The sequence below is a fragment of the Macrobrachium rosenbergii genome, chromosome 27 (genome assembly GCF_040412425.1).
Source record: "Macrobrachium rosenbergii isolate ZJJX-2024 chromosome 27, ASM4041242v1, whole genome shotgun sequence".
Lineage (NCBI taxonomy): Eukaryota > Metazoa > Arthropoda > Malacostraca > Decapoda > Palaemonidae > Macrobrachium > Macrobrachium rosenbergii.
Window position 1 is genome coordinate 33,112,009 of NC_089767.1, and position 17,322 is coordinate 33,129,330.

Sequence of the window (17,322 nt, forward strand, 5' to 3'; positions counted from 1 at the left end):
CTGACCTAACTTAATGGCCGAAATATTATGGGTTGAAATGATTTGGCGCCCACAGGACTCCCCTTTTCACTAAAATACATAAATAGAGGCCTATGATACGAATTTATATCTGAAAAGGTATAGGAATACAGTCACATACATGTACTGTAAACAAAGAAAAATGATCTATTTTACTGATGTATAAAAGCAAGGAACAAAAATGTCTCAGAAGATTTAAAAGACTATAAAAATTAGTCAGAATGTGAAACACTACTCAAACACGTGCTAAAGTCATAAACATGGGAACATCAAACAAGCAAAGGAATTTTAAAGTGAATTCAAGCAAGCTTATATCCAAAAATAATAATCAAGACTGGAAAGCCAAACAAAACTTAATTAAATTCAAATAAAAAAATTAATTTTTTCATGCAAAATAATACACAAAAGTTACAAAAACGTTTCAAGCAAATACAATACACAATTCTAGGACAATTCAAGCAGAAAATCAACTTCCAAGCATAATGCTTTGAAAACACAAAATAAGTTTCAAGCCAATTACTGTAAGAAGCTTACAAATTTTACCATCAAATCCACACAGTAATCAAAAAAGGGCCAAGCAAATTAACGTCATAAATTACAAACAAAATTAATTCAAATAATTTTAAGAAAAAAACCATATTTCAAGCACATTTTCAGAATCAAAATCACCTGATACTGAAGATTGGAGTCTGAGCCCTGATGCGTGAAAAGAAAAAATAATATCAAAATTAACAGTCAATCACTTACAAATATATTACCAGAATTTATTTAAAAACCTTCCGCATATATAAGTAGGGTTTGAGCAATTATGCAATGCAGTTTTTGAAAACTATGTACAAATATTTTCTTTCTGTGCTTTCAGCATTTAAACAACGTGTTCAAACCTTTATTTAAGCGTAATACATATGTATGATATATGTACTGTATTTTGTAGCGTGCATATGAAATATATATATATATATATATATATATATATATATATATATATATATATATATATATATATATATATATATATATATATATATATATATATATATATATATATATATATATGTATATATATATATATAAACATGTGTGTGTTTCATCACCTACATTCACATATATGAAGCAACAACTGTCACTCAACAACATACGGAATAATAACTAATATATGGATATCTAACCATACCAGGATTCGAACCTATGCTTTTGGTTGAGATATAGCAATACACAGTACACTTGACTAGTCAGCTATGATGAGATATACAGTTGATATAGACTCTGCTGTGCATATTCCAGACAAATTCAAGCTCTATACTTAGAACTGACCTCAGCACCTGACCACCATATGCGTAGAAAATATACAAACAGAAAGGCAAGGAGCCAAACTGTGCAGAATGGCTTAAATTCGAACCAAGTTTGACTGGAAACCCTTTAAACTGCGTAGGAGTTGAGACAAGGCAAGCACGACAATCTCCTGTCGCCCACATTTACCTCGGTATCAAGTTCGACTGAAATTCCTTAAATCACTTACGGCATGGGGATGAGACAAAAGTACCTTAATTTAAGTTATGTGTTGTGAGAGAGAGAGAGAGAGAGAGAGAGAGAGAGAGAGAGAGAGAGAGAGAGAGAGAGAGAGACTTTCAAAGTTTACATTAGAAAAAAATTAATTTCAAAATGACAAGATACAAACAAGAAAGTATTTCAAATCAGAACACAATCAAGGAACACAGGGGGCGGAGTCAAATATAACCAGCACGCTAATCTAATAGTCCCACTTCCGTGAGAAACGCAAGGTACTGAGGCCAGTGGCAAGAATAGATTTGTACACAGCTACACAACGCACCAGTGGAAGATATATAGAGTGCTATTCAATACATCAACAGATATGCAGGAGTATTTTAAAGAGGACGGGGAGGGTGTATGAGTTTGAAGTAAAAGGGTAAAGGTAGCAATTTAGTAGTAAAATTTTGTAGATAATAATGAAAATCAGGAGAAAATGAAAACTTTAAGTACAGAAATACAAATACATACGTTTACCTAAGAGGGATAGGAGACAAGAGTAAGGAAATGCCTTTATTATAACTGAGTAAAACTGAACATATCTTTTATCCCTCACTTTCTTTTCAAATCAAAATTACGAAGAGCAATGCATAGGGAGATATTATAACACAATACCAAATACATACAACAACAGCTTACACGAACATTAATCTTAAAAGGAATGGTCAAAGTAAAGAAAAAGATAAAAATGCCATAAAAAATGAACATTAATATAGCATATAGAATTCAAAATTCGAGAGATGGGGAAAACTAAGAATGAATATTTGTAAAGATGGGAACGTGAGTGCCTAAGCCATTGAAGACCAAGGTTAGCAGGTGGGCGGGTTCAGGTACACAGTAGCATGACTCATCAAAATACAGGACCTCAATTTGGTATATAGGGGACATCTAACAGTTAGGAGCTGTTGCTGGGATGTTTTCGTAGAGGGCGCAAAACTGAATCATGGGGGCTTAGAAATAACAAGAAAACATCTACATCTGTTAATTGTGATAATCAGATAAGAAACTCTACGACAATATTACGAGTGTCAAAAATTACGAAAACAATTACTCAGGCAAGACGTAATGGTTTGTTATAAAATGCCCAAATTCACATTATTTCTGCTGTATTTGAAAAGACTGAATTCTTCTCATTAGTAACGTAATATATATATATATATATATATATATATATATATATATATATATATATATATATATATATATATATATATATATATATATCCCTATGAACTGTATGCTAACCTGTTTTAGGCATATCCACGAAAAACCAGCAACTGCATGTGAAACACGACGCTCAAAATGTGTATGAGAGAGAGAGAGAGAGAGAGAGAGAGAGAGAGAACAAAAAATATTCCTTTCCTTACAACAGTATACTGGACAGTACAACGCCTCAGATTACAGAGAGAGAGAGAGAGAGAGAGAGAGAGAGAGAGAGAGAACCCTGAACGAAGCGGCCATAAACGGCCTGTCACGCTAAGAACCAATTCATCATGTTCCCACAAGGGGGGTTCCTGCATAACGGGAGATTTAAGCTTTAAACATTCTCTCTCAGACAATACAAAGTTTTTGAATCTTTCCGAATCGTTCACATAAAAGAGAAGACTGTGAATACGTCATGTAAATACACGCGTATGCACACACGCAATCACTCAAAAATGTATGTCCATACACACACACGCACATGCACACACACAGACATATATATAATTATATTATAATATACTCATAGATACAAATATACATATATATATATATATATATATATATATATATATATATATATATATATATATATATATATAAATATATACATGTATACAGTATAGAAATAGAAAATATACACACACATATATATATATATATATATATATATATATATATATACACATATATATATAATATATGTATCCACGTTACAATGTCACTTCTCTACCATACTATCACATGAAAAATTAGGCATTGTCATTATAAACCTCATTATCATTCACCATCATCTACTGCATTATCAATATCTTTTTCATTACAGGAAACAACGAACCTTTATGAAGAGTTGACTCATAGGAATCAAGTTAATTTCTGATAAGACTATTTGGTGCCATCTTGCTGTACAAAACTACAATAAAAAAGCAATTTATCCAAGTTCGTATCTTATATCATTCGAACCTACACATTAAAAAATTTTATAATCAAACACCTTTTCTGTTTAATCTGATTCTTTTTAATTTAAATTACGACGAAACCCTACTACGCCTGTATATATGCCTTACTTGTATGGGATATAATTTAGACCAGTTCTAATGGGTTGAAAAATTGATTGTGAAGATTCTGTCTATCATTTTTCCTAATAAATCTTATCACCTTTGAAAATTAGTCTGCAAGACAATTTATAAGACAAATCAATATTGTCATTCTTACATTCTTACAGCAAGTGGCTTCATTACTGTACCAAAATATACCTATTTCTTAGTTTGCATTTCTATCCAGCTATATTTGGCGAACGAGTATAAACTGTCCAGCCTCCCATCTAAAAAATTATAAACAATCTAATATTTTGCAGACTGTCTTTCCTTCATATTCTATCGAGACTATATTACATAAACTTTACTGTAAGGTAATACTCTGAAATTGTCATTTTATATGTTCTCCTGAGGGGAGACGGCAGCCAAGATACTTCAAGATGCATACTAAAACTTGCATCTTATATCGTGGTCAGAGTCCATGTATTCCTAAGAGACACACGATAAAACTGACGTGTTTCTTAATATACACAAGAGCCACTTATCTTTCGAACTTACGATCCAAGTTCAGGTGGAACTTGCGTCCCAAACTTAAAATATCTCTGTAATAAAAACAGATTTGTAGTTAATATCACTAACCAAGTTGTTGTGTCCGTGCACTTATTTCACTAATTTAAGTGTTTAATGTGGGTCAACTTTGTTATTTTCTACTGGAAAAGACACAACCGCCATATTCCTGGGGATACTTCTTAAGATCTGATTTGATTTTCGATAGAAAATTTACGTTTACAATAGTAAGGTCAACGTTAGAAGGCATTTAATACAAATGTATTCCTTAACATTTACCATACGGCTTTCTTCGACAAAATGATTAAGCATAATGAGAGAGAGAGAGAGAGAGAGAGAGAGAGAGAGAGAGAGAGAGAGAGAGAGAGAGAGAGAGAGAGAGAGAGAGGGTTAGTTTTCTTCGACAAAATGAATTAACCTACAAGGAAAAGAGTATGAACACAGGCATATGCAAAATACTAGCATTAATAATACACAAAATTTAATATTACATATATACACATATACATCTCTAACTGACCTGACAACCAAATATTATAATGGAGATTGTCTCAAGACTTCCTACTCTCAGACAAAGCGACCCAGCCAAGAGGTGTCGCCCCACGAGAAAGCCCAAAGCTATGCTAATGAAGGCCAAATCAATCAATTTCCCGACCTCCATTCAAACATAGGTTCAGGCAGTAAACCACTGTTTATAGTTGCCTCCCCGCCCCCATCTCTCAACCTGTACCTAATTCTCTTGTCTTATACGTCTGCTGCGTTGACCTGAGTTCAGAGCTAACAATATATTGTAGGCTACAGTTTACCAGATTGGATATATATATATATATATATATATATATATATATATATATATATATATATATATATATATATATATATATACATATACATATATACATACTAGATTTCCAGAGCCTTAGACCTACCAAAGGGTATGTCCTCTACACAATTCTCGTGTAAAAGCCGAAATATGCATATTCCTGATCCAGGTTGTATGGATACCCAGCTTTATTATCGAAAGCAACAGGGATTTTCACCTCCCTTAAATGAACAGTTCTCACAGGCAGATTTTCAAAGGTCCCTTACTCCTCCCTTAATTAAACAGTTCTCATAGGCAGAGTTTCAAAGATAAGTCGAGACTTAAAAATGGTTGTTAAACCCGAGGAGTCAGGATCCTCAGAAAAACACCGTGCACGCAAAGAGGAACAAAAAAAGACTAAACTTCATCAAAATAACGATATCAACGAAATAAAGAAATAAAGATCAGCATTCCCCATTCGGAGGGAAAGTCACAGAGGGAGAAAGAAAAAAAAAAACAAACACACGACAGTAGAAGGCAAAGAGAAGGAAGAAAAAACTTTTAATCCTAATTCACAACAAATAAACACCTAAACTTAACATACATCGCCAACATACAGACGGATAAATAAAGCTTTAACAAAACAGTATATATATAAACCCAACACGGCAGACTGCGCTTGAAGTAGATGATTCTGCCAACTGCCATCGGCAGCCCGAAGTGTCCATAACACGACAGCGTCAATAGTCAACCAAAATGATTATCAATATAAACGCTTACCGGAGGTAAGTCTCTCTGCGGGAGCTGTAAAGCTCCACAACAACGAAGAGGTCCAAAGAAAGCTGCGCAGACATGAAAGCCGTGATCAAAGCTTGCGCTGTAAAGTTCAGTATACCTTAGTTTAACCAGACCACTGAGCTGATTAACAGCTCTCCTAGGGGGGCTGGCCCGAAGAATTAGACTTATTTTACGTGGCTAGAACCAATTGGTTACCTAGCAACGGGATCTACTGTACAGCTTATTGTGAAATCCGAACCACATTATACAGAGAAATGAATTTCTGTCACCAGAAATAAATTCCTCTAGTTCTTCATTGGCCGGCCGAAGAATCGAACGCGGGCCTAGGAGAGTGCTAGCCGAGTACGATATCGATCTATCCAATGAGGAACTGCTTGCGCTGTAAGTCATGACTGTGCCCTCACGCGGCACGGGACTCAAAAGGGCAGACACAGACGAAGAACAGCTTGATACTGTCCTGCCGTAAAACACCCACGGGATGCAGGCAGTAGCGAGGCTGGGTAAAGCTGAGGTACTTGATGCACCTGCCGTTGAACAGACACAAGGAGCAGGCAAGATGAATCAAGTGGAATATGCCTGTACTCCAACCACGGTCTACACAAATGGAAGAGCAGGCAACAGCATGGCTCAAAGAAACAAAAAATGCCCCAGACCTCTCGCCCAAAACATCGGGGCGGGACTGTTTTCAGTGACGGATCGCTGAGTCACCCAACGACTCAAAAATATGAAAATAAAAGAGAAAATTATCCCACATGGGTGTATTACCGGTAACAAGTGAAAAAAGAACACTCCAAACCCTCATTTAACGGCAAAAAGCAAACAAAACTTACTTTAACTGTTACGTTACTGGGCTAAAAAGAATTACGTTAACTTTTTATGATTTTATATATATATATATATATATATATATATATATATATATATATATATATATATATATATATATATATATGTGTGTGTGTGTGTGTGTGTGTGTGTGTGTGTGTGTGTGTGTGTGTGTGTGTGTGCACTGTGCGTTTATAAAGATACAATATATCCATATATATACAGTGTATATATATATGTGTGTGTGTTTTGTTTGCTTACATATATATAATATTATATTATAATTTTTCCATCTTTTCTCCCTCATTAGGTGATATAAGATTGACCTGGAAGTCAGTCTGTAGTGTCTGTAATCTGTGAAATATGTGGATCTGTGCAAAATCTCTGGAGAAATCTAGAGTCTGTTTTCGGAATCATTCCGCCCAGAATTCTTCTGCCTCCTGAAGAACTCCTGAAGAAACGCCCATTGGATTATAACGTCTTCTTTAAGACGTCTTCACGACTCCAGGATCCTTGGACGCCGTCTCCAGCTCCTGAAGCATTCCTGGAGAAACGCCCATTGGATTATAACGTCTTCTTAAAGTCCTAAAGACTCCAGGTCCTGTGAAACCATCTTCAGCTCCTGAAGCATTCCTGGAGAAACACCCATTGGATTATAACGTCTTCCTGAAGACGTCTTCACGACTCCAGGATCTTGTGAAGCCGTTTTCAGCACCTGAAGAACTCCTGGATAACACCCACGGGATTATCAAGGCTTCTTGAAGAAGTCTTCAAGAATCCAGCGTCTTCGGCTTCTTCAGCTGCAGCCTCACGAATCTCGAAGTGTACAAACAAACAAATAAACGTTTCCAGCCCAAGAAGCCTTCGGAATTCATCTCCAAGAATGTAGACTTCCCCCGCAGACTTCGAAGCCTTTCGTTTCCAATAAGGACCAAACCCGATTTCTTCTCCATAAAACTGTCTTAAGTATTGTGCAAGAAATCCAAAGGCTACAGAGCCTGGAGATTGTCTTGGAGTCCTCTGAAGCCTCAGAAGCCTCCGGAATTCCCAGACAAGGCAGTATATATTTATATACATCATATATAAATAAAGGCAATATATATATATATATATATATATATATATATATATATATATATATATATATATATATATATATATATAGAGAGAGAGAGAGAGAGAGAGAGAGAGAGAGAGAGAGAGAGAGAGAGAGAGAGAGAGAGAGAGAGAGAGACTTGAGTCAAATAATACCATTCAGTTGCCCTTCCCATCGCCCTCCTCATTCTGACAAACTCCCTGAAAACCAACCTTTCTTCTGTGAAAAAAAGACATACAAAACCAAGACCAAACAAGTAAAAGCGGAAGGCCATTTTACATCAGGCCCATAACCTGAAGACAAAACGGCCCTTTTACGAGTCTCACCTGGTGGTAATCACACTCAGGTGAGAAGAGGAAGCACAGGTATATATCGACTGCCTTCATGATTAGGTGTTGCGTGAATACCTTGGGGGCAATTTACACCTTTGGAAGGTGATAATTCTTCGGCCTGTTTAATAGAATGTGTTTTGATAACGTATGTTAGCAACAGGTAACACACTATCGTTATTATTATCATTATTATTATTATTATTACTGTGTAAAAGAATCCCCAATTATATAGTAAACTGTATTACTATGTAAAAGACAAAAGCAAAGACTTTCGAATACCTACACAGTGTTCCTCATCAGTGTTTACGTTAAAATACAAAGCGAGAGGGGAGTTTTCCTATTATTATTATTATTATTATTATTATTATTATTATTATTATTATTATTATTTATTCAGATGATGAACCCTATTCATATGGACCAAGCCAAAAGGGGTCATTGACTTCAAATACAAGCTTCCAAAGACTATGGTGTATTATTATTATTATTATTATTATTATTATTATTATTATTATTATTATTATTATTATTATTATTATTATTATTATTATTATTCGGAAGATGAACCCTATTCGCATGGAACAAGCCCACCACAAGGGCCATCGACTTGAAATTCAAGCTTCCAAAGAATATCATGGTGTTCATTAGAAAGAAGTAACAGAAGGTAGTGGGAAATCACTGAACAATAAAGAAAAAATAAATTAACAAATCAATAAATAAAAACATATATACGAATCTTTATGGCTGACAAACAAGAGGCAAAGGTTATGACATAATCCATTAATCCATTTATCAGTATGTTCATACGCAAAAATATTTGTCAAACATTCAATGGAACCACCGAAAAAATAAAGATGATTTTTATACTACTGAAGAAAATAAATATACACAATGAAAATTTGTAATACTACTAGCCCACTCAATAACTTTGATTACAAAACCATCTCGCATTGTTCTTCAGAACAAGAACAGCCAACAGACCTTTTTACAAAACATTAAGCCATTAACCTACTTACTTTGATTAAAAAAACATTTCGCATTGTTCTTCAGAAAAAGACACAAGAATATCCAACCAATTGTTTACAAAAACATTAAGTCATTAACCTACTTAACTTTGATTAGAAAACCATTTCGCAATGTTCTTCAGAACAAGAACAGCCAACAGACCTTGTAAAAAAACATTAAGCCATTAACCTACTTAACTTTGATTACAAAACCATTTCGCATTGTTCTTCAGTGCAAAAACAGCTAAAATCAGACAGTTTACAAAAACATTAAGCCATTAACCTACTTAACTTTGATTACAAAACCATTTCGCATTGTTCTTCAGAACAAGAACAGCCAAGAGACCGTTTACAGAAAGATTAAGCAATTAACCTACTCAACAACTCTGATTACAGAGCATTTCGCAACGCCGATACTTCCGGCAGAGACGAACCAATCTCTCGACGAGGAACGTCACGGATAAACGCCTACAGATCAATGCGATATGCTCTCTCGGTGCCAAAGGCGGCAGGTAATCGACGGTAATTTGTGAAGGCAATGTTATTAAAGGAGAAGTAACAGTACTCGGGCTGCAGTCTAGAGAGAGAAAGAGAGGCCCCACCGAGCGAGACTGAAAGAAGAAGAATCATTTCTGTATAGACTGAATTGGATTGGCTCATGCAATTTAAGCCAGAGGCCGAGCGCTGGTGGGACCTATGATGACCTATTGTATCAAAATTCCTATTTCTTTTTAAATAATAGTAATATCAGAGCAACATACAATAACTCGATAAAAGGTAAATATTTACAAAACGTATACAAATATTCATGTCCACTCAACATCTGTGAGAAAGTGTGTGAGGAGAAATTAAAAGGTTAAAGTAAGGTAGCAACCGAGCTTCCCTTAAATTCAGTATAGCACCGACATCCAGGAAACTACCAGGAAAAATGTTCCACAGCTCTGAGGTGTATGGAATAAAAGATGTCTGTTACTAGGAAATTTGGCTTGACAAATTATTAGACTATTCCAAAGACCAACAGACTTAACAGGTCTTAGAGACGTCATCGAGAATAAGCACTAGAACTGGAATATGAAATTTAGGCCAAAGACCAAGCGTTGTTAGGACCTGTGACGAAGTCATTCAGAGATGAAGGGAAAACTGAGAGTAAAGAAGGTTTCAAAGGCGCAACAGGAGGAAAACCGTTGCAATTGCACTATGAAACGATTGTTAGGAGAGAGTCGAAAGTAAGATGGAAGAAAGAGAATATAAACGGAGGTACAGTGAAAGGAATGAAAGGGGTTGCAACTAGGGGCCCAAGGAAGGGACGCTGCATAGAGCCTTCAGTAATGCCTACAGTGCACAGCGTGTATTGTACTGTATGCTACTTAAAGATCTGGGAAAATAAATAAAAATTCTACCTCTTACGTTAACAAGTTTGTTTTCCAGTAGCGATTTCTATAATTCTTGATATTCTACTTGTTTCTATAATTAAAATCACTATGGCTTTCGTAAATCACAAAATATTCATGATTCGTAATTTTAAATCATGCAAAACTAACTCACTTTCATTGTAAACAAAAACAAACGCAAAGAAACAAATATTAGCAACCTTGGAAGAAAAAATTAAAACCACCTGCAAACTAAGTAGTGTTTCTCAGTAATTTTCCAAAACTTTCGAGGGGGGAAAATATGGTCTCCCACCTTTTACAAAGTAAAGCCAAATATCAAATATCTCGGGGAGAGAAAAAAAAATGTCCCCCATCCACCATCTCAAATTACAGTCTTACAAAGTTACCTCTCGGAAGGATAAAAGAAAAAAAAGCAACAAAAAATTATGCCCATATCAAGTTCCGAAATAAAGAGGTTCGGTGTTCATAACTCCTGACAAAATGGGAAAACCAGAAACATATTTAAGGCGAGTGTTACAGAATAGAATAGAATATAAAATTCAGGCCAAAGACCAAGAGCAGGGACCTATAAGGTCATTCAGCGCTCAAAGGGAAAGTGAGAATAAAGGTTTGAAAGGTGTGACAGGAGGAAAACCTCGCAGTTGCACTATGAAACAATTGTTAGGAGAGGGTAGAGGAAAGTAAGATGGAAGGAAAACATTATGAACAGAGGTACAGTAAAAAGGAATGAAAGGGGTTGTATCTAGGGACCGAAGGGACGATGCAAAGAACCTTAAGCAATGCCTACAGTGCACCGCGTGAGGTGGATATGAATGTTATGAAAAGAAAGACAAGGACAGTATACCCTTATAAGGTGACCCTACGTTTATGCCGCAAAACAAAGTGTGGGTATGATACCCTGAAATTTTCAAGACATACAAAAAATCGGATTGTCCACAATGAATAAGTCTGTTATCAAATTCAAAATCGTTCGTTTCTGAAAATGGGTATTCAACTGATGGCAATAAATGAACCACCTTCAGGTAGTAACATAAACAAGGGCTATATACAAAAAAAGGTGTACAGTTACCGTGGCCTCCTACATCTTAAATCAAACTTTAAAATCATAAGAAACACAAGAAATAATTTTAGATTACTATGACTAAACATTTCTCAAGACCTACTCTCTTTTATAACCAGAATAGGGTTGGGTATAAAGATGGACCTGTTGATTACAGGTATAATATACCTTTTCATAAATCCTAGATTAAGTACAAGTTGCTGTCATGCATCAGTATGGATTATGCAACAGCCATTGCATGGTCTCAACTGCCAATGCAGTTAAACCACAAAGGGTATAGAACTGCTGAGTACCCTTCCGAAGACAAGGTCACAAGATGGGCACAGGTCAAAAAGTGAGGAAGTTTCAACGATCGGTTCATATAAATATGTCATTTTCATAGAGTTAAAGTTGGGTACAAAAGGCTCTCTCTCTCTCTCTCTCTCTCTCTCTCTCTCTCTCTCTCTCTCTCTCTCTCTCAATCCTTCTTCATCCTACTCTGACCAAAAACATTAAGACATATTCTAAAAGTTAGGTTTATATCCATTTATCTTTTTCATAAAATCCATATAGGGTTTAATAAACAAAAGACAGTCTCTCTCTCTCTCTCTCTCTCTCTCTCTCTCTCTCTCTCTCTCTCTCTCTCTCTCTCACTGAACCTTACACTAACTAAAAATAAAAAAAAAACCTCCACACTCACCAGATCCTGGCAGAGTTCGTTCTTGAGCTTGAGCTTCTCCTTGAGGGTGACACACTCGAGGTCCTTCTCCTGGACGTGTCTCCGGAGGGTGTGATGCTGCCTCGTGAGGATTTCCAGATCCTCCAGCTGCTGCCGAAGGGTGGCGTTGGTGTCCTCCAACGCCGCCAAGCGCTGAGCTTCGCCCTCGCCCGATCCCCCCCCGCGGCACAGACCCTGTCCGTCGAGGGAGAGAAGGAGAGAAAGAGGGAGAGTGAGAGAAAACAAAACGGACGGCTCTCTCGGTTGGGGGTTAAATGGAGCCGAGGCTGGATTCTGGGGTGAGGGAAGGTGGTTAAGGATTGATTCTTTCTGCAGGATTCTTATGGATAGATTCTTTCTTAAGGATTCTTATGGAGGGGTTATTTACTGTGGATAGATTCTTTAAGGATAGAGTCTTTCTTAAGGATATGTTCTTTCTTAAAGGTGCACTCTGTTGGGAAAGGAAGCCGTTGAGAGGAATGAACAGATCCAACAATTATAGAAAACGTGATCAGGAATTACCAATGAAACAATAAAGAAAACGGGAAGGAGGGAGTTGGCTGAGAGATAGAAAATGGGATGTTGGGTATACACATTAAGGATATTATGTACACATACATATATTTAACTAAAAACAACTTAAACTAGAATGTACATAACTTAAACTTACACTTGATCTAGATGCATGGGCAATCTTGATAAATCATCTATTTAAAAACATGCAGCATTTGACAAATAAATTCAACTAATCCCATCAGCATTTTTTGGTGTTGAAACTACTTCAGAATTTACATAAAAATCACAAATTCAAATAAACAAAAGCGCTTCCATTTTATATTTTTTTTGTTAACTGTCACTGTAAACAATAACACTTCCACAAATGAGTTCATTTTTGTATTTAATTTCTCACGCAGTCACGTAACACCTCTAGGCAACCTCATCTCACAATAAATTTGTCGAAATCAGTCCAGTGATGTATCCAAACTGTTAGTGACAAGAATATATATATATATATATATATATATATATATATATATATATATATATATATATATATATATATATATATATATATATATATAAGAGAGAGAGAGAGAGAGAGAGAGAGAGAGAGAGAGAGAGAGAGAGAGAGAGAGAGAGAGAGAGAGTAAGTTTCACGAAAGAGACTTCACAATATTTTCCAAAGAGAATTTACAGGTTGAACCGGCTGGGTCGTGATTTTCCAAAGGAAGCTCATTGCTTTCTAGAAATTTAAAGACATTTTTTTTAAAAGGGAATTTTTGAAAGTTGAAAGTCAGGAAGTTGTTATTATTATTATTATTATTATTATTATTATTATTATTATTATTATTATTATTATTATTATTATTATTATTATTATTATTCACAAGATGAACCCTATTCTTAGGGAATAAGCCCACCACAGGGGCCACTGACTTGAAATCCAAGCTTCCAAAGAATATGGTGTTCGTTTGGAAGAAGTAACAGAAATCAATAAGAAATGCAGAAAGAAGAGGTTAGATATTAGAAAGAAAAAAATAACAAATCAATAAATAAGTACATAAAAATTAAGTTTTGGAATAAGTTACTGAACCATAACCCTTAAAGCAGCTGAACAAAAAGATAAACATACATAAGAGTCTTAATTCCTGTTATTGTATTCATAAGCAGTTAAAATTACTTTAATCTGAAAATTAATGACAATCCAGTGACTGTCAAACTGGGGATGAATCCACAACAGACCTAATATGAAGACTATTCTATAAACCGAACAAAATAATTCAGTCTTTTAATCACATACAGACAGAACATAATCCCAGTAGGGAGCAGAGTCTCTGAATTATCCTTTTGTTCAAAATCCCCCGCCCCCCCAAAACACAACTGCAATCAAATGAACGCAAATAGCCTTCAGATTCAGGGTAAACAAACTGTATAGCAAAATGCAATCCATAATGGTTGTTGTGGAAGGGATACGAGTGAGCTTAGTCCCTCTGATATTTGGGGCCCCTGATACAAAGGAAAGCAGCTTCCGGCATCTCCCCAAGAATGATTTACTGTTGTTTTCTCGTTGTGGAATTAAAGACCGAGGAAAACAACGCTCAAAACTAACATTTCCTCAAGTAACTTCCCTAGAAATATCGTTGTTTCCCTCAATCATTAATTTACGACTAACATTTCCTCAAATGCTTCCATAGAAAGATTGTTGTTTCCTCTTCGTGGAATTGAAGAATGAGGAAAAACAACACTCAAAACTAACATTTCCTCAAGCAACTTCCCCAGAAAGATTGTTGTTTCCCCTCAGTCTTCAATTCTACAACTAACATTTCCTTAAGTACTTCCCCAGAAAGACTGTTGTTTTCCTCGTTGTGGAATTAAAGACTGAGGGGAAACAACACTCAAAACTCACATTTCCTCAAGTAATCTTCCCAGAAAGAGTATTGTTTCTCAAAGTCTTTAATTATAGAACTAAAAATTTCCTCAAAACATTTCCCAAGAAAGATTTGTTGTTTCCTCGTTGTGGAATTAAAGACTGAATGAAACAACACGCAAAACTAACTTGTCCTCAAGTAATCTCCTCAGAAAGACTGTTGTTTCCATCAGTTTTTAATTCTAGAACTAACATTTCCTCAAAATACTTCCCAAGACAGATCTGTTGTTTATCTCGTTGTGGAATTTAAGACTGGGGGAAACAACATTCAAAACTAATATTTCTTCAACTAACCTCCCCTAAAAGATCTTTTGTTTGTTTCTTCGTTGTGGAATTAAAGAGAGAGAGAGAGAGAGAGAGAGAGAGAGAGAGAGAGAGAGAGAGAGACTCAAAACTAACATTACCTCAAGTAACCTTCAAATGCAACAGACTCCAGCAGGTAAAAGATTTCCTAAGGGTGCCTTCCGCATCTCCATCCTCATTTTCCTCAACAATTCTCTGGACCAGTGAGAGAGGGCGCCACGCCCATCCATTCTCTCTCTCTCTCTCTCTCTCTCTCTCTCTCTCTCTCTCTCTCTCTCTCTCTCCTTCCCGAGCCTCTTCTGTTTGGATTTCCATCTCTCTTCGCTTCCTAACTTGCTTGGTCACAGGCGTTTATTCTCTCTCTCTCTCTCTCTCTCTCTCTCTCTCTCTCTCTCTCTCTCTCTCTCTCTCCCTCTCTCTCTCTCTCTCTCTTTCTCTCTCACCTTTCTGAACCTTTTCTGTTTGACATCTCAACATTCTGTTCACAGTATGTTCTAATTTGTCTTCTCACAGAGTTTATTTCAAAATTTTCTTATATTTATTTTTATCAGCAATTTCAAAAAATCACTCTTTACTACATGTATTATACTCATAAATTGTCATTCACTTTGATACTTCAACCACAAGAACAAACTGAAGTTAGCTTTCATTTTGTGCTTGCCAAAACACGCAACTAAAAGCAAATACTACGTCACTGTTTGTGTAATATATATTTAAATCAGAATCAGGCAGTAACCTTTCAATAGGAGTCCAATACCACATTTAACTATATTTCGAAAAAGACTTTCATATGCAAATTGGGGCCCACGTACAAGAATAAATGATAAAATTGATCCATATTTAGAATATTCCCTCCAAAACGTACAATATCAAATAAACAATGGAGAGAGAATGGAGTATTAGATGCTAAGGAAAAAAGATTCCCAATAAATATTCAAGTGTTTTCGTCGAAATTGTTAAAAATAATTAATATAAATAAAAGGGTCGCAGGAAGATAATCTCGAGTGAGGAATGAATGAAAGGGGGAAAGAGAAAAGGAGGAATTAAAATAACGAAATAAAAGCAACAGAAATGGACTATATTACGAATTTACATACACACAGAGAGAGACACACACAGAGAGAGAGAGAGAGAGAGAGAGAGAGAGAGAGAGAGAGAGAGAGAGAGAGATAAGGAGGCAAGGAGAAGGTGGAATGAGGGGGTGAAGGAAGCGAGAGAGAGAGAGAGAGAGAGAGAGAGAGAGAGAGAGAGAGAGAGAGAGAGAGAGAGAGAGAGAGAGAGCATAATAAGGAGAGAGTTCAACCACCTCGCACAATGGAGTTTGAGGAAAAATGGCCGGACTCTTCTTCTTCTTGAAAAGGACTATTGGAAACTTTTTTTCTTTATTTTCTTCCTTTCTTTATTTTCTTTCTTTCTTGGGATGGTGTCGATGATGCCCTGGAGCAAAGGCAAAAGGAAGGAAGGAAGGAAGAAGAGGTGGTGGGAGGGAGGGGAGGGGAGGGGAAAGAGATGGAAGAAAAAGAGAGAGAGAGAGAGAGAGAGAGAGAGAGAGAGAGTTTGTGTGGAGGGGTATTTTTTTAATAAATATGTAAATAATTACAATGACTAGTGAACAGAACCAACATACGCTCATATATATATATATATATATATATATATATATATATATATATATTTATATATATACATATATATAATTTATATTTATATATATACACATATATATATACGTATATATATATAAAATAACTAGGTAATCGATTTATTAAAGTGAATACCTTTTACCCAGGAACACTCTCCCCAAACTTTGGTTAAAACTGACCCAACAGCTTTCAAGAATAAATCGAAAAAGTGAAAAGATCTAAAAACCTACGCCAGACAGACACACAGACAGACCATCTAAGACAGACAAACAAACAAACAAACAAGAAAAAAGACAGACACTAGACAGACGTCGCTCTGAAAAAAAAAAACATCCGCTCTTAAGCTAACGGATCTAGCGAGCTAAAAACGACAATCCGGCCAAGATTTAAAGATAATCTGTCTGTCTGTCCAATAGCAATTTATCACACGTCCTATTTACATTTATTAATAGACACAGCTCTGGTCTTTCGAAAAACAAATTCATGTTTATCTATTTTCCGTTCTGCTACCGCTATAAGCGATTGATTATAATTATGATAACAAAGCATGATAAAAAAGTGAGGTTTTGT

At 35.8% G+C, this 17,322-nt stretch overlaps 1 protein-coding gene across 1 annotated transcript in view; it reads right to left on the bottom strand.

The window, feature by feature from the left end:
* The window catches only part of LOC136853579 (uncharacterized), a 359,829-nt gene that overhangs the window by 221,721 nt on the left and 120,786 nt on the right, over positions 1–17,322 (bottom strand). The window contains 2 exon segments of the mRNA XM_067129318.1: positions 688–714; positions 12,361–12,573. Of these exon segments, the coding sequence (XP_066985419.1) occupies positions 688–714; positions 12,361–12,573 (240 nt within the window).